The sequence below is a fragment of the Schizosaccharomyces octosporus genome (assembly GCF_000150505.1).
Source record: "Schizosaccharomyces octosporus yFS286 unplaced genomic scaffold supercont6.2, whole genome shotgun sequence".
In the NCBI taxonomy this organism is placed as follows: Eukaryota; Fungi; Ascomycota; class Schizosaccharomycetes; order Schizosaccharomycetales; family Schizosaccharomycetaceae; genus Schizosaccharomyces; species Schizosaccharomyces octosporus.
The window spans coordinates 3,263,323-3,282,292 of record NW_013185620.1 but is presented as its reverse complement, the minus strand read 5'-3'; the positions used below and the strand labels follow the sequence as shown (position 1 = coordinate 3,282,292).

Below are 18,970 nucleotides of genomic sequence, written 5' to 3'. Positions count from 1 at the left end.
TTGACTTCACATAACTCACTTTACAACACAGGCTTCGTGGTGTAGTGGTAGCATACTTCGTTTGGGTCGAAGTGGTCAGGGGTTCGAGCCCCCTCGAAGCCCAAAATTTTTACTTTTTCATTTTCCTATGTGTTTGAAAAATATACTGCTCAAATAAACCTTTTAAATTGTTTGTCTCTTGTTATTTTCACGTTCATACAAATTTGCTTGAATGAAAAGAAACCAATTTGCACTTTCGATCTTACCTACTCTTGTTCGTCCTACAAACGTTCCTTCCCATATTTCTCCAAATGGATTATTGTTTCAGCTACACAGCAATAAGATACAATGCTTATTACAAAGTGATTCTGATAAACCATTATAAGTAGTAATAATTATTGAAATGATTAATCAAGAACGAAGGTGGCCTACTAGTTGAAAGCAGGTACGACGATACAACTATCATGAAAAAGCATCAAAAGCACAATACCGAAACTAACCTAAAGAAGTACAAGGAAATAAAAATAAATGCAAAACAAAGAAATAAAGAGTAAAGTGCCTCATCAACCTCGAGATGGAGTCATAAACACAAAGGTTGAATTTGTGTCTACCTGATTGCCAAGTTCTTAAAAATTAGATTTTTTTGCAACTGTCAAACATGATCAGGATTTTGTTAAGTACATGCCAATCAAAAAATGGGTATTATTGATAACTCGCTTCTCATAGTTACGACTTCCCGAGCCGATAAACATTTTTTCTAACTTTTAAAATTAACGGGGAGAAAAATTAGGCAAAACACAACAGATGGGACAAATGTCTAGTTGAAATATGTTCAGCAAATTCTTTAGTACTCAAGCTTGTGGGGTTGTTCCCAAGGCTTGGATTGGTCAGTAAAGTGTCCATAAGAAGCTGTGGAAAGATAGAAAGGGGTTTGCAAGCGGAGGCTCTTCACCAAAACACCGGGACGAAGGTCAAAGTTCTTGCGAATAATTTCAACAAGCTCGGCAGAGGTCTTGGATGAAGTTTCATAAGTGTTCACAAAGATGGAAAGGGGTTCTGCAACACCAATAGCATAGGATAATTGGACCAAGCAACGACGAGCTAAGCCAGCAGCAACCAAAGACTTGGCAATCCAGCGGGCAGCATAAGCAGCTGAACGATCAACCTTGGAGTAATCCTTACCAGAGAAAGCACCACCACCGTGGGCACCCCAACCACCATAGGTATCGACAATAATCTTTCTACCAGTAAGACCAGCATCACCTTGAGGACCACCGACAACGAAGCGGCCAGAGGGTTGAATGTGATAGACAGTTTGAGCGTCCAACAAATGGTTAGGAACAGTGGTCTTGACAATCTTGTTCAAGATCTCAGAACGCAAATCCTCGGTAGAGATATCTTCAGCATGCTGAGCAGAAACAACAATGGTATCAACACGTTTGGGAATAACAGCGCCCTTGTTTTCTTCGTACTCAATGGTAACTTGGGTCTTTGTATCAGGACGCAACCAAGGGAGGGTGCCATCACGGCGAGCCTTGGACATGGCGGCATTGAGGCGATGAGCAAGGAGAATGGTTAAGGGAAGCAATTCAGGAGTCTCGTCAGAGGCATAACCAAACATAATACCTTGGTCACCTGCACCAAGTTCTTCTAAAGCCTTCTCGTAGTGAAGACCTTGAGCGATATCAGGAGATTGTTGTTCAATGGCAACAAGAACGTTGCAAGTCTTGTGATCAAAACCCTTCTCAGAGCTGTCGTAACCAATGGTCTTGATGGTATTACGAATGATTTTTTGGTAGTCAACTTGGGAACGGGTGGTAATTTCACCAAAAACCATAATCATACCAGTCTTGGCAGCAGTTTCACAAGCAACCTTGGAAAGAGGGTCATCCTTCAAACAAGCATCCAAGATGGCATCAGAAATTTGGTCACAAATTTTGTCAGGGTGACCTTCACCAACGGATTCAGAGGTAAATAAGAAGGTTTGAGCCATATTAACGAAAAATAAAAGATTAATAAAGACACGTCTAAACGTTAGGGGGAATACCTTGAGGTATAGATTTTATTAAACAAAACAAACAGGAGAAAAGAAGGAATACCACCCAAAGTCCTTGCTACACGAGTTTCTTATAACTTGCTAAAGGTATCTCAATTTTATATAGATATAAGATAGCGGTGCACTTGTGACTGCTATCAGAAATTCGCCATTTTAATCTTTGTTTTGACAATTCAGTTATCGAGCACTAGGCTCACGTTAATATCTGATACGAAGGAACAAAAGATAGTCTTGTCTTTGATTATGTGGTCGAACGTACTTGCGTTAGTAAATAAATAAAAGTAAGAGAACATATATTTTGTTGAAATAAAAGGACTCTTCTTTCTTTCTTTTTTTTTATTAAAGGAGTTGTTTTACTTTTACTTTTACTTAAATAATTCATGTAACAGAGTGTAGAGTGAGACCATTCCCTAGATTACAATCTTTCTTTTTAATGAGTATGAGAAATTCAAATCAATTTTCTGTAAAAACCATATGTTCCCATGAAACTGAAAAGAAATATAAATTAAGAATTGCTTTCACTTATTTTATTACTTGTTGATGAACACAATACTATTGCTCTTATTAAATTATTACATTAATATTCGCAAATCGTCAATAAAGTGATCAAGCTTTTTAATATTTCTACAGAAAATAGCAGAGTAAATGAAGTACAAATTACAAATTATATATTCATTTCATTTTTATGCTGCTTCAAGTAATGATGCTAATGGCAATATCATGTCACACTTGAGTTTTACTCTTAGAAAATGAGTGGAATAGTTGAAAGAGGAAGAATGAAATAAAGAGATTTACAATTTTTATTTATCTATTTTTTCTTTCTTTCTTTCTTTCAATGTCGTCTTTAGGAGACATTTCTGGTGGTATACCAAGAAAGCCTTGTAGAAAACTCTGGATAACTTGTCGAAGGATACTGTTAAATTAGCTTCTTCAGTTTCCTTTGTTTCAAACTGTAGGATTTATAATTTAATACTCAGGTATGAACTCGAACTTCTCATGATCGTTTTAGCAAATCGAATTGTTTACAATGGTGCCTATTACAAAAGCTGACATACACCGTTAGTGATACGGCTCTGTTCTCTGGATTTACTAATTGAATTGTTACGAACAATATTTTTAAATCAATTGATGTTCACAAGATCCTTTTTGCTACTCTACGAGAAGGACGATAATTCTCGTTTGGCTAAGCATAGCTCAGACTTGAACTTGATATTCATATCTGTATCTTTTCTGCTTATTTTACATAAAATAACTATAATTCTTATTTAATTCGATTAATCTACAAGCACTGATTATCTGTTACAGAAAAAAATTTTTATATGACAAAATCAAGGTCTTCATTCAGAAATGAAATTTTGGTTTGATTATACTTGTTATTTTTTTCTTACTTTTCTTTTCATATATATAAATATATATTTTAATCGTTTGTTTCATTCTGCTCTTTGGCGCAAGCTACTACCTTCTGTCCTTATTAGCCAATACCACCTTTTTCTTTTACCAACCACGCACTACTCACCACGATGAGCAGCAATAGTCTGACAAGAATCGCCATTGTCAACGAAGATAAGTGCAGACCAAAGGTATGTTATAAAAAAGAATTGTAATAAAATTTGAGAGTGGTTTGTTTTTATTCGGTTTCGCGGTTGTTTGCCGCCTCTTTAAAGAATGCCTTGTTAAGAGGAATCTTTACAAGCTGCATACATAGGAATCTTTAGATGAAAAGTTGTGTTTTATCTTAAGGTTGTGTCTTGTCCCGTTGGAGTGACCTTCTTTGATTCCACTTGAATTTACATTTTGCCTTTCAACTCACAGATCCGTTTCATAATCTCAAATTTTGCCCTTTATTACATTTGAATTTCATAAATAATTTTATTAACTCAATCTCTTTTAGAAATGCCGTCAAGAGTGCCGTAGATCTTGCCCTGTAGTGCGTACCGGAAAATTGTGTATTGAAGTGGCACCCAACAGTCGAATCGCCTATATTAGTGAAACATTATGTATTGGTTGCGGTATTTGCGTCAAGAAATGTCCATTTGGCGCTATTAATATCATTAATTTGCCTACCAACCTTGAGCAAGAAGTTACTCATCGTTATGCCGCAAACACTTTCAAACTCCATCGTTTGCCTACTCCTCGACCTGGTCAAGTTTTGGGTTTGGTTGGTACTAACGGTATCGGTAAATCAACCGCTCTGAAGATTATGTCTGGTAAACTTAAACCCAACTTGGGCAGATACGATAATCCTCCTGACTGGGCTGAAATCGTCAGATACTTCCGTGGTAGTGAGCTTCAAAATTTCTTTACTAAAGTCATTGAAGACAACATCAAGGCTTTAATTAAGCCTCAATACGTTGACCATATTCCTCGCGCTATTAAAACTGGTGACAAACGTGTCAGCGCACTTTTGAAATCCCGTGCTAACAATGACAACTACGAAGAAGTCATTGAACATATGGACTTGAAGCATCTTCAAGAACGTGAAATCCAACACCTTTCAGGTGGTGAGCTCCAGCGTTTCGCTATTGCCGCTGTAGCCACTCAAAATGCAGATGTATACATGTTTGACGAACCCTCATCTTATTTGGATATTAAACAGCGTCTTAAGGCTGGCCGGGTCATTCGTAGTTTATTAGGCACCACCAACTATGTTATTGTTGTTGAACACGATTTGTCCGTTTTGGATTACCTCTCTGATTTTGTTTGCGTACTTTACGGTGTTGCTTCAGTTTATGGTGTTGTTACATTGCCTTACTCGGTTCGTGAAGGTATTAACATTTTCTTGGACGGCCACATTCCCACAGAAAATTTGCGTTTCCGTAATGAAGCATTGACTTTCCGCTTGGCCGATGCTGCCGATGAAGCTGCTATTGAAAGAACTGCCGAATACAACTATCCTGATCATGTCATTCAACAAGGTGATTTCAAACTTTCTATTGGTGCTGGTGGTTTCTCAGATGCTGAAATTGTTGTCTTGCTTGGTGAAAATGGTACTGGTAAGACTACCTTCATCAAATATATGGCCAAGACTTCCGAACTCAAGGTCAGTATGAAGCCACAAACCATCGCACCCAAGTTCCAAGGTACAGTTCGACAATTATTCTTCAAGAAGATCCGTTCTGCATTCTTAAATGCCAAATTCCAAACTGAAGTTTGTAGGCCTCTTAATATTGACAGCATTATCGATCAAGAAGTTCTCAACTTGTCTGGTGGTGAATTGCAACGTGTTGCTATTTGCTTGGCTTTGGGTATGCCCGCTGATGTTTATTTGATTGACGAACCCTCTGCCTATTTGGATTCTGAACAACGTATCATTGCCTCTAAGGTTATCAAGAGATTCATTGTCAACTCTCGTAAGACTGCCTTCATCGTTGAACACGATTTTATCATGGCTACTTACTTGGCTGATCGTGTTGTCCTTTTCGAAGGCCAACCCTCTAAGCTTGCTCGCTGTAACCCTCCACAATCTCTTCTCACTGGTATGAACTCCTTCTTGAGAAACTTAGATGTTACCTTCCGTCGTGATCCCAACACACTTCGTCCTCGTATCAATAAATATGAAAGTCAAATGGATAAGGAGCAAAAGGCTGGTGGTAACTACTTCTTCCTGGAAAATTAATGGGTTTTTTGGAAAAAAAAGGGAAAGAGTATTTGTTAGTCGTTAAAGTTAAAAATAACATGAAGTTTTGATTTATAAACCATGAAATGGATGAAGGCGTGTGTCCATTAAGTTGAGACTGTAATACCTTTTGAAATCTGTAATTTGTGATTAAAACACGGTTTCATGAATATAAGGATAATCGTGAAACTTGATTATGATCGTTTTCTTCATCTTTATGAAATTGGCCATTGAACAATGGTTGAAATCAGCTCTTCACAATCTGTTGCCGAAAGTAAACTAGGCATGCAAATATAAAAAGAAAGATCTACTTACATATGGAATGAATCCACTTATCCAAGGAAAGCTTCACCTCGCTTATTAGTTAATACATTCTTTTGTTTACTCATCCATTTTAGTATAAGGAGCTTGTGTGAAGGCACGTTATCTGAAGTCGAAGAGAACTATGGTCAGACAGATTCGCCTTCTCCCAAACACAATCGCCATTATTCGCCCGCTTTTTGTAGCGACTCTTGCTTAAAAGGTCATATAAAGGCGTATTGTTGTCCATTGGACTCGATACAAAAATGAACTCTGAGGAAGAGATTTGCCGGGTTTGTCGGTGTGAAGGAACCGAAGATTCACCATTATTCCATCCTTGGTATGTGGAAAGGCAGCAAGCGTTCATAAGCTAATTTTCTTAGTAAATGCACAGGAAGTATTCGTTATGTTCATCAAGAATGGTATGTTATAGATTTGGTGTGAGGTGGATTCGCTTGCTAACAGTTAATTATAGTTTGGTAGAATGGTTAGCTCATAGTAAAAAGAAGCATTGTGAGCTGTGCAAATCACAATTCAGATTTACGAAAAGTATGTGTTTTTGATTGGATCCGTGAATCATCTTTTTCAAGTTACTAATGCTGCTAGTTTATTCGGATACCATGCCCCAATCTATTCCCTTTTTTGTACTTTGTAAAAAGGTTATTGTGACTATGCAGAAGAAGCTTTTTTTTATTTCTAGGGTTTTACTGGCATTGTTTTGTTGGACTGTATTACTTCCTTTAATACTACAATATGTATGGAGTTTAAATTTGAAGTTAGGAGATGCTTATACCTTTGCTTCTGCAAATACAACTTCAATTCGGGACAAAAACACGCCTGGCTACTTTGAATCTATATCTGCTATCACATCTGTACCTCGTTTAAATATGTTGATCGCGAGCACAGCTCAAGGACAAGTTTTAACTTTCTCCGTGACATTTGTTTTGATTACTGCATTTCTTGTTCGTGAATGGGTTTTACAGAATGCAGTCCACGTGGTTGATGAACTTCAGGGACAACAATTTAATGACCTTGATGAAAATAACCAAGCTGCTGCCCGAAATATGCGAGAGGTACAAGAAGCTCGTCAGAGGCTTGCTGTTGTAATGGATCATTTGCGTGAACGTCAACTCCAACGCAACGAAGAACTTCAGCGTAATGGTAGAATTGAAGAACTGGATCGTGCTCGCCGTCGCTTTGCCTTGCTTGAGAATAATATTCGAGATGCTGCAAATACTATGGTGAATGTTCCCGATGGAAATGGAGATGATGATCTCCCAGAAGGTGATCGATTTCCAAGAGTGAATCCGTTCGCACCTCAGAGGCCCCAAAATGGAATTGATAGTATGGGGTATAATCGCATACAGCCTATTCCCGGATCTGGTCCTCGCTCTCAAGCATCTTCTATGAATTTAAATGAAGCAAATAACGATAATTTGAATGTGGCTGCTGATGATTCTGCAACGAGCTCTCCCGCCTTATCAGATTCTGGAAATGAAGATAATCATTCGCCAGAGCTTCCCGAGAGCATCCGTGAGGTTCAACCGGAGCCAGCAAATGTTGACGATAATCACGACATCGGGGCCGAAGCTGTGAGGAATGCTGTTTTAGAAGCCCAAAACCAGGCTGTGGCTGATGAAGACGTTAATGCTGCTGCCCGAGCTGCTCAGATCGCTCATGCTGATGATGCTGACGACTTCGATGGAATCTTTGAATTTCTTGGCCTCCGTGGTCCAGTCTTAGGATTTTTACAGAATTGTTTTGTGATCGCTTTTGTTGTATCCATTTTTTTGACCATTGTTATTGGTGTACCATATATGACTGGAAGAGTATTTGTTGAATGGACTCTATTCTTTGTTCAACGACCCACTGTCATCTTAAAGTTTTGCTGGGTTATTTTGGGAACTATCTCAGACTGGACACTAGGAGGTCTTTTCAACTTGTCTAAGATATTACTCAGACTTCCTGGTATATCTTCGGTTGGAAAGTCTTTTGGTATTTCAAGCTTTTTCGATATGTCATATGACCAAGTAATCCAAAATTGCACAACATTCTTTCATGATAAGTTCTACTCTTCTTTGAGTAATTTTAACGGTATACTTACGTTCCACTTGGATACAGTGCAAAAGAAGTTTATCGAAACGTTTTCTTTATTCCCTGTCTTCCGGGTTTCTCATATGTTTGCCAAATTGTTGAAAAGCTTTGTCCAGAATTACTCCACACGACCTGTTGACCGTGTCTTTACATTAATGGTTGGATATAGCTTATTTTCATCCCTTGGAGTATCGTATCTGAATAGAAAACAATTTCTATTTAAGGATCCACAAATTAGAAATGTTGAACTTGCGTTTCGTGAGGGTCTACGCCAATGCGGTTCTATAGTGAAGTTTACTATTATATTTTCCATAGAATTAGTTGTGTTCCCTATATTCTGTGGTATTTTGTTAAGTCTTTGCGTGATTGGAACCTTTAAAAATATGACTTTTGAAACTCTATGTAGTGTTATGTCGGACCATCCATTCCCTGGAACTTTTTTTGCTTGGTTTATTGGTATAACGTTTATGTTTGAGTTTGCCGTATTTATATCTATGATTCGAAAAATTGTTCGTCCTGGTGTTTTATTTTTCTTGAGAGACCCTAACGATCCTCAATTTCACCCCATTCGGGAAATATTGGAAAAACCGATGCTTCTTCAGTTAAAGAAGATTGGGTTTAGTGCAATCCTCTACTTCAGTTTCATACTGGGATGTGTTGGTAGTGTCATCCATATTTTGAAAATGACCGGTATGGTGTTTCCCTTGAGATTTACCACCAAGCCAGTTGTTTTTGAAGCGCCAATTGATTTGCTGGCTTTACAAGCATTGATACATGTTAGTATAAAGCTTTTTAAACCAATGGATCTGATGCGTTTTGTATGGCGTTCCCTGATAAGCTTCCTGTGTCGAGGTTTACGATTATCGTCGTATGTAATGGGCGAACGTTATAAGGATGAAGAGGGATATCATCCATCAAAGAACTTATCATTTATTCGAAGATTGTTTAGTAAACCACCATCAGTTGGTATTGAAACCGATCCTGAAGATGAAAAGGTGAACGAGAAGGATTCTGAGGATGTGCTAGTATTTGATGGATGTTTTTTAAGATGTCCTTCAAAGGATGTCGTTCCTGTCCATTCAGGTGCTATGTTGATACCCATAACAAAGGATGGTTACCGATTACCTGAGAAGAAAGAAAAAATTGAAGACAATCCTGATTATACGACTGCCTATGCTCCTCCCTATTTCTATAAGCGTTTGATTGCCTTGCTTTTCTTCTGTTGGTTAGTGTCTGTTATAACAACCGTATCTTTGGTATTTTTCCCCTTGTCTATCGGACGTGTTTTATTTAAAGCATTGTTTCCCTCTACTTTTGAGCATGACTTTTATACATATATCATTGGTTTCTGCGCTTTAGTTTTCCCCATGTATTCGGTTTACTACGTAACTAAGCATACGGATTCAATACAGCGAGTCAGTGAATACGCAAAGTTAGAAACTCTTAGACGTTTTTTGACAAAATACGTTAAGTGGGGAACGTTATATCTTTTTACTATCGTTGTTCTTCCCATTTTGACCGGTGTAGTGTGGGAATTATATGTCTTTATTCCGTTTAGAATGCTTTTTAGTAAAGGATCTTTGACAGTGGATGCACTTCAAAGCTGGATTATCGGCGTGTTTGTGGTCCGTATCTTGTATTACTTTGCATCCTCCAATGAAGACCGAGCTTTAACTAGAGCGTTAAGAGAGGCTCGACGTGATCCAAACGATCCCCAGATTCGAGAATTGATGACTAAATACGTATTACCGTTCACATCTGGCTTGATACTGGCGATTACTTTCCCAAGTTTGCTTACTTACTTGACCTATCCTTTCTTGTCTTCAGTCCTACCTATGTTCTCGAAAACAGAGTTTTATCGCATGATGCATCCTACATTTTTAGGATTTGCTGTTTTAGCGGTAATTTGTCGTCGTTTGTCAGAATTGAGCAGCAAGTGGTCCCAAGGCATCCGGGACGAAATGTATATGGTAGGAACAAGACTGCATAATTATGATGACCACGAGTCTTCAAGGGCGACTGTTTCAGAGCATTAAAAAACATAAAATAAAAAAAAAATGGACGATTTCTAGTGCTTCAGTCTCTATAATTCTACAAGAAACATATATAGGGAATATGGAAACAAGGAATCAGATGTTTGAAAATGTACATTAATATTTGGTATTATGATAGTTTTATAAAAGGTCCTTTGTCAACTATAGAAAGTGAATTATAATTTTCATTCGCATTTTTTATAATTTGCTGCAAGTTATTTTCTTTAATCTTGCGTATATAGAACGAATTTATTTCTTTGAATATTGCGAAGATATTAATACTTTTGTTCTTTGTCTTTGTTTTTACTATTTACAATTTAAGTCAGTGAAGCATCATGATAAGCTAACCAACAGTACCGTAGCTAAAATTCCAGTTTACGAATTTCTTTCTGGTTGTATTGATTGCTAATATATATAGAAAAACAGGAGATGATCGCCTTTGAGGATACAGTAGGATACCATGGGCGCACATTGCTTCAAAGCCGCTCCTAATGGAATAGAGTCAAGCGTAGAGACGCATCAAGAGAAGAAAATAACTACATTGGAGAAGCAATCTATTAATATAGTTACAAGTTCTGTTAAATATTCTTTCTATAACTACTTGTTCTGTAAGAACTAACGAACATCAGCATATGCTTCACCAGAAGTATGTACTACGATTGTTTCCTCGATAGTAACTCAATAATATAATTTTTCGAGCTATGTCTTGTCTCGCTGTAAATATAGTTTTAATCTAAAAAGGTCTCTTTGAAATGTCAAGATAAACAAATTTTATGTTCTACTCTTTTAAAAGATGGAATGGTGAACATTATTAACCTGAGCTAAGTTCCATTTCCACACTTAGCATTGCCAGACTTCCAGTTGACGCGCAAGTAATGATATCTACTTTTAATGATCTATAACATATTCAATATACTCTTGACGAAAGCTATAATTATTAAATAAGCTGTTTTATAGAATATGCAAGGACCAGAAGGTACACAACTGTTTTCAGCGTTTCCTCCACCGCCATTATATTACAAGCTGTTTACTAAGGAAAATCTTGAAAAGGTAAAAAATAGGTTTACAAAAAAGGAAAAAGAGACGCCTTCCGAAAACGGAGATGAGACATTAGAAGAAGATCAAAAACTGGCAGAGGTATTCAGGGTACCTACGTGTCCTACTTCTGGAACTTATTTGATGTTTGGAGATACTTGGAGGGTACGTGAAATATCAATTCTCTGATTGTTTATGTGGTAACTAACTTATGAATAAAATAGCTCGAAAATGTCATACCGTCTTTGCAGGATTTTGGAATTACTCAATTGTATAAAGGATTACAGGATGAAGAAGATAAAATAGAAACAGTCGAATATAATCCAAAAACTGGAGTTGTATATGGTTATGGCCATGTCGGGCTCAATGCGTTTGGAGATAGTACCTCTCAATCCAAAGATGGTGAAACAAGTCATGCCAACGAAGGTGAAAACTCCTTACAAAAACAAGAAAAAAACGAAGAAAAAGACAAAGAAATGGAAAGTGCTGATCGCCAGGAACCTACTGCTCTTGAGAAGAATGATGAATCTTTGACTAAGTCCGAAGAAATTTCCAAGCCTGACGATACAACTATTATTCCTCGAAGAGCTTACGAACTTCATCTACTGTCCACTTCCTTAATGCTCAACTTTTTAGAACTATTAGGCATCATGAGCAAAGCACCAGAGCAATTTCCAGAAAAAGTCGAAAATATAAGAGTTATTTTGCTTAATATGCATCACTTAATCAATGAGTATCGGCCTCATCAATCACGAGAGTCTTTACTTATGTTATTAGAGAAGCAACTCGAACATGAAGAATCTCAGTTACGATCGTTAAATGAGCATAATGCGCAGATTGAACATGCTCTGAAAAGACTTCAATCTTTGGATTTAGATGAAGAAGGAAAACAAAAGTTCATTGCATCTGTTATATCCTCTACTAGTCAAAACGATTATGGCTCTAATAGTAACGACACGAAGGCAACAGGCACTTCTTCAGAACCGAATGAAGTAGACACTATAAAAAACGCCAAAATAGAAGCAGCACTGCGCGATTTACAGAGTATTCTTGAGACTTAACATTGCGTTAGTGGAAAATTGCTTCGTCCATGAAAGCAATTCATACTACGCTACACTAGAATTGCATAGATGTAATAAAATTAAACTATCTTGAGAAGTAAATTAGTATTATGTAGTCCAAAAAAGAGACAAATTAGCGACATCTTTGTTTCGCTTACACAGCAAGGTCTACCTTTTCTTCAGTAATCATATGCTGTAAGGGTTCAAGAGCTTTAGCTACGTGCTTATTAATGAAAGATTCAGTTTGTTCAGGAGCACGTCCAACAAAGGTAGAAGCATCCAATAAAGAATCCAATTCATTATGAATTGGCTCAAAGTAAGCGGTATTCTTGATCCGTTCAATCAGATCATTATCACCACCTTCTTCCTTAACGACGCGGCCTGCTTGATGAGAGAGTACACGAATTTGCTCATGACATTCATGACGGCTGGCGCCGTGCTTTGTCATGGCCATGATAATATTTTCAGTAGCCATAAAGGGAAGCTCGGCCTTGACATGCTTTTCAATAACCTTAGGATAAATTACCATGCCAGAAATAACGTTCAAAAGAATTTTCATGACACTATCGGTAAACAAGAAAGCCTCAGGGATCAATGAGCGACGGTTGGAGCTATCGTCCAAGGTACGCTCGAACCATTGTACGGAAAAAGTATTAAGGGCATTAGGAATAAGATTTATAATGTAACGAGCTTGGGAGCAAATACGTTCACAACGCATAGGATTTCTTTTGTAGGCCATGGCAGAGCTACCAATTTGACCAGCTTCAAAGGGTTCCTCCACCTCCTTCAAATTGGCAAGAAGGCGAATATCAGTAGCTATTTTATGAGCAGTAGTAGCAAAAGAAGCCAAAGGTTGAAGCACATCAATGTCAATTTTGCGATCATATGTTTGACCAGTTACGGGGTAAACAGTATCGAAGCCGCTGAGCTTGGCAACGAGTTCATCAAGTTCTTCTACCTTGTCATGGTCACCGTCAAAGAGGGCCAAGAACGAAGCTTGAGTACCAGTTGTACCTTTAACGCCCCGGAAGCCAATGTCATTTCTAGCGCGAACGAAGTTACGCAAATCCCAAAGCAATTCTTGGATCCAAAGAGTAGCACGCTTACCGACTGTAGTGAGTTGAGCAGGTTGGTAATGAGTAAAGCCAAGAGTAGGAACATCTTTATAACGCATGCTCCATTGGCTAAGGCGGTGGATGACATTTACTAATTTGGGAATCAAGATATCCATACCATCACGTAAGAAAATTAAGTCGGCATTGTCAGTGACAAAACAACTTGTAGCACCCAAATGAATAATACCAGCTGCAGCTGGAGCAGCCAAACCATAAGTGTAAATATGGGCCATAACATCGTGTCTCTGACGCTTCTCTTCTTTAGCGGCAGTTTCAAATTCAGGAGCCGTAATTTGAACATGGTCCTTCAATTGTTGGATAGCTTCATCGGTAATTTGATTCAAACCGAGCTTCTGTTCAGCTATAGCAAGATTCAACCAGAGCTGTCTCCAAGTATTGATACGCTTCTCCCGAGAGAACAAGTGAGACATCTCACGAGAAGCATATCTAGATGTTAAAGGAGTTGTGTAAGTGCTATATTCCTCCATTGTTTTTCCTTTTTTTAGACGGACACGAGACTTCGTACTTGAGGAAGCGTGAAAGAGCGATCTACTACCTTATAAGAGAGTGAAAATTTTGATATCGCTGATTCTTTCATGATAACGGAGTGAAAATATGTTATTCAAAATGCTTTAGTAAAAGATATAAACAAAAGCAGTAAAAACTTATTATTTTACGTGGAGAATTTTCATACTATAAACTCTTCTTCCCAGATCAATTGAAGGAAATATAAAATGATTTTGAAACCGTTATATTCATTTATTTAGTACAATGAAGAGTATTATTTTAAATTGGCAATAATGCTGCTGTAAAGGTCACATCTCATCCTCTAAACAAAATTCATTGTTGCGATGGTAATCCGTTCGACCTATTATTCATACACGTTCCTTCCTCTTTACGTCTGTATACTTAGTGTAAATAGAAATAAAAAAGAGTTAACCAATATCAAAAAAATTTATTAACGGCGTAGCAGTACTTACAGGAATCTTCTAACAAACAAAAATAACGAAACATCACCGTAAACATAAACGGCGAACTATCAGCTAAGATAGATGAATAATAAATAGTATGGGTTGAATGCATTATTTTAGAGAAATTAAAAAAAAAAAGGAATTAGTCATTCAAGTCAAGACAACGGCAACCTTGTTTGTTGCCCGCTCAAAAGAACAAAAAAACAAAAAATAAAACAAAATGACCTGTATTAGTAGCAAATTATTTTTCATACTCAATAGTAGACCGAGGAAAAATGCTAAGTGAAAGATGTCCCAAAAATTTACCGAGGCGTAATAGAAAAAAGCAGAGTAAAAATAAAGTCAGAAGTTTTGATCGCTAAGCAATTGTACAAGCGCTTCCAATTCGATACCACCAACTATTCTGAAGCTGTGTTAGCCAGATTAACACAAGAACGAGTCGATCAGTGGGGTTGTCAACCTGAAGGATTCTTGTCTTTTCCAATTCAGAGATAGGAAGAAGATTCGTTATTTTATATGAAAGATCGGAAATGGAATTCCTTGCCTCGGCTTTTATATCTATCAAAGGCACTACCCAGTGTACATAGGTACGTCTTGCATCCATGTAGAAATCATCAACCCTATTTACCAGCTCTTCATTGCTTAGGTGTCCATACATCAATAGATATTCTGGTTCTGGAAATTGTAAAGGGGTAGCTCGGAGAGGCGTGTCAAAATGCTTCTCTATTTTTACTCTAGGAAATAAACCATCGGCACGGAAATCGATGATGCGTACGGAATACGAGCCACGAGTCTCCACTAAGTTTCGGCCATCAATTAAGGGTTCCACTTGCATGATTTCAAGAATAGTTCCATATTCCGAACAAAAGAGCCGTTGACCTCGAGCGTTCCTTAACTCACGATGCTCATTGCGTCCATCATTATGAGGCCGTAAAGGCATTGCCATACAAAACCGTTTCGATGATTCTAAGCATTTCTTTATCATGATGTGATAGCGAAGCTCAAAAATATGAAGAAACGTAGGCATACGCGGATAGGCAACCATACATATAAACAGAGGGAGCCAACTTTCTTGCTCCTTTTCCTCTTCCCAACTATTTTGCCTTTCTAACCAATGAATGGGATAGTAATCTTGAAGAAAAGCACGTATACAACGACTTTTCGCATGCTCCAAAACCACGGGAGAAGGGAGTAAAGAGCGACAAGTAGGGCATTGAGGAGACTGAGTCTGCGCTTGCATCAAGCAGGGACCACAAAATGTATGACCACATGGGGTCACGACTGGGTCGTATAGCATACCAAAACAAATTTGGCATTCCAATTCTTTTGCCAAAGCCTCTTGTATATTTAGCTTTGTATCATTTTCTCGAATGTCTGGTAAACTAAGATCAGAACGATTCGTTGGGAAGTCTTGCATAGCTTCTTCTTCTATGCTGATACCGGATGTTACCGTTTTCGACGACACATTCTTGGATGCATAAAATTCCGCTGCCTCTAATCTATGATCAGAGCATAGTGAATTATTCAAAGAAGTTGTCTGCATTTGCCCAAGTTTCTCCTGCGTAGACTGAATCCAGTCAATCACTTTTGCCAAGGTAACATCTTTAGTCTCCGTTTCGACAGAATAATGAGGCCGTACATGTTTATAGACACAGGCTTTAGAAGGAGAAAGCGAATTAACATCGTTCTCACCACTGTACGTATATAATCCGCGAAAACAATCTCTACAAACAGTTCCTCCACAAGGAAGAGTAATAGGCCAGCTGGGCAAGGAATTACAACCTGGACAGAGAAAATATATAGAAATTTTTTTTAATACTGCCTTCGAATCCTCTTTTCTCATTGCTTTTATAGGTATTGATTCTAATTCACTGCCAAAGTCTTTAAAAATCTCAGCAAACGCATTGATCCATAAAGCAAACTAAATTGCAAATCAAACACTATAATTCTAGCAGAATAGAATTGTAGATATCAAGTAAGCTCCAATTCCTCAATTTGGTCAAAGGTTCATGGAATCGCTAAATTCGTTGATGACATAGGTTCATCACAAGATATAGAAATACCACTATAAGTGAAAGTAAAGGCAGCAAGCTTAACCTATTCACCATAAAAATAAACAATGGCTTTCTTCTTTTTTAATAAATCAGTCTTAAAAATAAAGAAAAAAAAAGGCGACACAGAATCTATAGGCTAATGTGGATTTTCAGCTAGTCATAGAAAGAAAATGGAGATACGTTACTACTTTTTTTGCATACTCCATTTTTGTAATTTTTGTTCCATCTTACTACTATTAAACGGCGTTCCAGCAGCATAATTTAATTGTCTGGATACACAAATCCAAAATCCAACAATGGGTCTAAAGAATCGAGGTTTCTTACATTATAAATGATAGATTGAACTATAAATAATAATTAATAGAGAGTACTAAGAAAAACATGAGGAATTCATTGAAAAATAATCGAGTAAGTGTAAGTGAACTAGCATGCAGTAAAACATAAACATTATAACCGGTTTAACTAAAAGTGTAAGAAACAAAGTGTAAAAAGAAATCATAAATATAAGCATGTATAAAAAAAACTGAAAATGTTTACAGAATTCACTCAACGAAATTTTCAAATACGTGGGTGAAAAGCTCAATTTGTCAGTTAAAGAAAACATCAAAAGCTAGAACCTGCCAGTATATTTTTCCATGCACGTATGTTTCTATCCGCCCATTCTATATGGCGATCTGCAATCTTATTACAAACCTTTGACATATCCTCTTCGTGAATTCTTTTGTAGCGCTCATACTCTGATCCAATGGAAGTAGTTACATATTCGAGATCTTCGCTGGTAAGTGCCTCCATTTTCTCCAAATGGTGGACACTCTCTATTGTCCTTCCCATAGTATTATGACGGTTTGCTTCAACATTATTATCTGCTAGCCCATTAAAGGCAAACCGAATTTGATCAAACATATCGCGGAGTTTACGCGGCACTAAAACCGTGGAGACAGATGTATCAAAAGAAGCAGTATCACTATGTTGTTGATGAGTATTCGCCAACTCTCTTGCGTACTCTTGGATGCGTTCAGAGTTGATCTGTTCGTTCACGTTAGGTTCATTTCCTAACGTACCAGTAAGGTTTCCATGAAAGTCTGAGTGTAACGCATCGTTTCTTCCGTTTAAATTTTCTTGTTGCTGCCCAGGACCATATATCGATTGCGAAGCGGATTTTGAAGCTTCTAACAGATTACGTGTTTCGTCATCCAAGACTTCATCGTTTCCTTGGATGGCTGATTGCAATCGGTTTGCCTGTTGCTCACGTCTCTCTAGTTGCTGAAGAAGTGCTTTCTTCCGTTGTAACAGATCTTTGACGACTATATTTTGAATATATTTCATTCGACGAAATATTATGATATGACGCATACTTTTGGCAGATTTGGAAACTTCAGAAAGAGGTTCTATGGCATCTACCACCAATCCATGTATAAAATCTATTCCTGACAAACAAGTCTGATCATTGGCTTGCCCAACCCTTTCTAAAGCAGTCATCAACTGAGCGGATTCCGATAAAGAGAGTGCATTAAAAGTCGCCCCTAAATTAGAACAAGCCAAGGACATTTGAGAAATTGAGAAAACACATCTATTAAATCGAGAAATGTGCTCCTGTAAGTTCAAAGAGTAAATTCTCAAAGAGTTCTCTTGAGATAAATAATTTTGGCTTACTTCATCATAAGATTCAACGGGAAGAGACATTTTGGAAGGTACCGGAAGTTTTGAATATAATTCAGCGTAATCATTCGCAGCTGGATTTTCTGGGCGTACTTTTAATGAATCCTTGGGAAGCAGGCTTACGGGAGCCGAATGTAAAACATCGTTCCACGATACATGTCGACTTAAGAATTTGAAGAATATGTCGGATTTTCCAAGAATTGGGTGTAATGCAACTCTTCTCAAAAAGGATTGAAGTAGTCGTTTCCGCTCTTCAAGTAATCGAGTCGTCCGTTGTGATTTAGTCATATTAAATACATAATCCATTATTTTATGTTTATCTGGTAATACAGGAACTAGGCATGTAGGATATAGTCTTTCAAGTTGCACTCGTAAAGATGCAAATTCAGAATATCGTCTCTGCACTTCGGAATTCTGCTCTGTTAGCGTGTTTCACATTATAGACTAGTATTCCACTCTCAAGCAGAAGGTAAGAAGAATCACTTACATTAACCTTAATATTATAAACAACATGATTTCCGCGTTCTGCTTTTACTGCACCCGTTATAAAAATGGCATTCGGAAGATCGTCCTCTTCAATATTGGAATCTTTCCAGAACGCTACTTTCCTTCCTTTCTCCTCTGAATTAGCGTTTAGATTCCAATCTACATTTCCGTAATTTTCGTTTTGATCCTTCTGTGTTCCAGGCGCCAATTGCTCTTCTGAATGTTTACTGGATTTCGATAAACGATTTGGGCTTTGGTCCCCGAATGGATTATTATCCTCGAAAAAATCCATTCAAATTAAGTTCTTCGTTGAAATCCTTATAATATCAGGCTTTATAAACGTTTATATAGGAAGATTCTTTTGTGGTTACGGTTAGAGGTATATGCTAATTACGACTTACGCTTAAAGTAACGCACTGATATATTTGAAGTACAGAAATACAGAAGCAAACTTTCTAAGGGTTTGATGTAAATAAAATAAACATTTTGTACTCATCCAAATGATTTATTA

General features: G+C 37.5%; 7 protein-coding genes and 1 non-coding gene across 8 annotated transcripts; 4 read left to right on the top strand and 4 right to left on the bottom strand.

The window, feature by feature from the left end:
* The first annotated feature begins 30 nt into the window (after positions 1–30).
* Positions 31–102, top strand: SOCG_16311. The gene has a single exon. It is a non-coding gene; the product is annotated as a tRNA-Pro (tRNA).
* Positions 103–244: 142 nt separating this feature from the next.
* SOCG_00893 (S-adenosylmethionine synthetase) lies at positions 245–2,176 on the bottom strand. The gene has a single exon (XM_013163313.1). The coding sequence runs from the start codon at positions 1,970–1,972 to the stop codon at positions 824–826; it is 1,149 nt and encodes a 382-aa protein (XP_013018767.1). The 5' UTR covers positions 1,973–2,176; the 3' UTR covers positions 245–823.
* Positions 2,177–3,501: 1,325 nt separating this feature from the next.
* On the top strand, positions 3,502–5,700 carry SOCG_00892 (iron-sulfur protein). Its single transcript, XM_013163312.1, has 2 exons — positions 3,502–3,615; positions 3,927–5,700. Exons 1-2 carry the CDS (start codon positions 3,556–3,558, stop codon positions 5,649–5,651), a joined length of 1,785 nt encoding a protein of 594 aa, XP_013018766.1. The 5' UTR covers positions 3,502–3,555; the 3' UTR covers positions 5,652–5,700.
* Positions 5,701–6,078: 378 nt separating this feature from the next.
* Positions 6,079–10,323, top strand: SOCG_00891 (ER-localized ubiquitin ligase Doa10). The gene is made up of 4 exons (XM_013163311.1): positions 6,079–6,291; positions 6,335–6,373; positions 6,427–6,500; positions 6,558–10,323. The coding sequence occupies exons 1-4, from the start codon at positions 6,218–6,220 to the stop codon at positions 10,079–10,081; spliced, it is 3,711 nt and encodes a 1,236-aa protein (XP_013018765.1). The 5' UTR covers positions 6,079–6,217; the 3' UTR covers positions 10,082–10,323.
* Positions 10,324–10,766: 443 nt separating this feature from the next.
* SOCG_00890 (mediator complex subunit Med7) lies at positions 10,767–12,271 on the top strand. The gene is made up of 2 exons (XM_013163310.1): positions 10,767–11,278; positions 11,338–12,271. Exons 1-2 carry the CDS (start codon positions 11,039–11,041, stop codon positions 12,172–12,174), a joined length of 1,077 nt encoding a protein of 358 aa, XP_013018764.1. The 5' UTR covers positions 10,767–11,038; the 3' UTR covers positions 12,175–12,271.
* On the bottom strand, positions 12,214–14,258 carry SOCG_00889 (adenylosuccinate lyase Ade8). Its single transcript, XM_013163309.1, has one exon. It carries the CDS (start codon positions 13,775–13,777, stop codon positions 12,329–12,331), a length of 1,449 nt encoding a protein of 482 aa, XP_013018763.1. The 5' UTR covers positions 13,778–14,258; the 3' UTR covers positions 12,214–12,328.
* On the bottom strand, positions 14,224–16,295 carry SOCG_00888 (ubiquitin-protein ligase E3). Its single transcript, XM_013163308.1, has one exon. It carries the CDS (start codon positions 16,101–16,103, stop codon positions 14,619–14,621), a length of 1,485 nt encoding a protein of 494 aa, XP_013018762.1. The 5' UTR covers positions 16,104–16,295; the 3' UTR covers positions 14,224–14,618.
* A 338-nt stretch (positions 16,296–16,633) lies between these two features.
* Positions 16,634–18,862, bottom strand: SOCG_00887 (sorting nexin Snx41). Its single transcript, XM_013163307.1, has 2 exons — positions 18,461–18,862; positions 16,634–18,387 (listed from the first exon to the last, which is right to left on the bottom strand). The coding sequence occupies exons 1-2, from the start codon at positions 18,749–18,751 to the stop codon at positions 16,918–16,920; spliced, it is 1,761 nt and encodes a 586-aa protein (XP_013018761.1). The 5' UTR covers positions 18,752–18,862; the 3' UTR covers positions 16,634–16,917.
* Between the last annotated feature and the right edge of the window lie 108 nt (positions 18,863–18,970).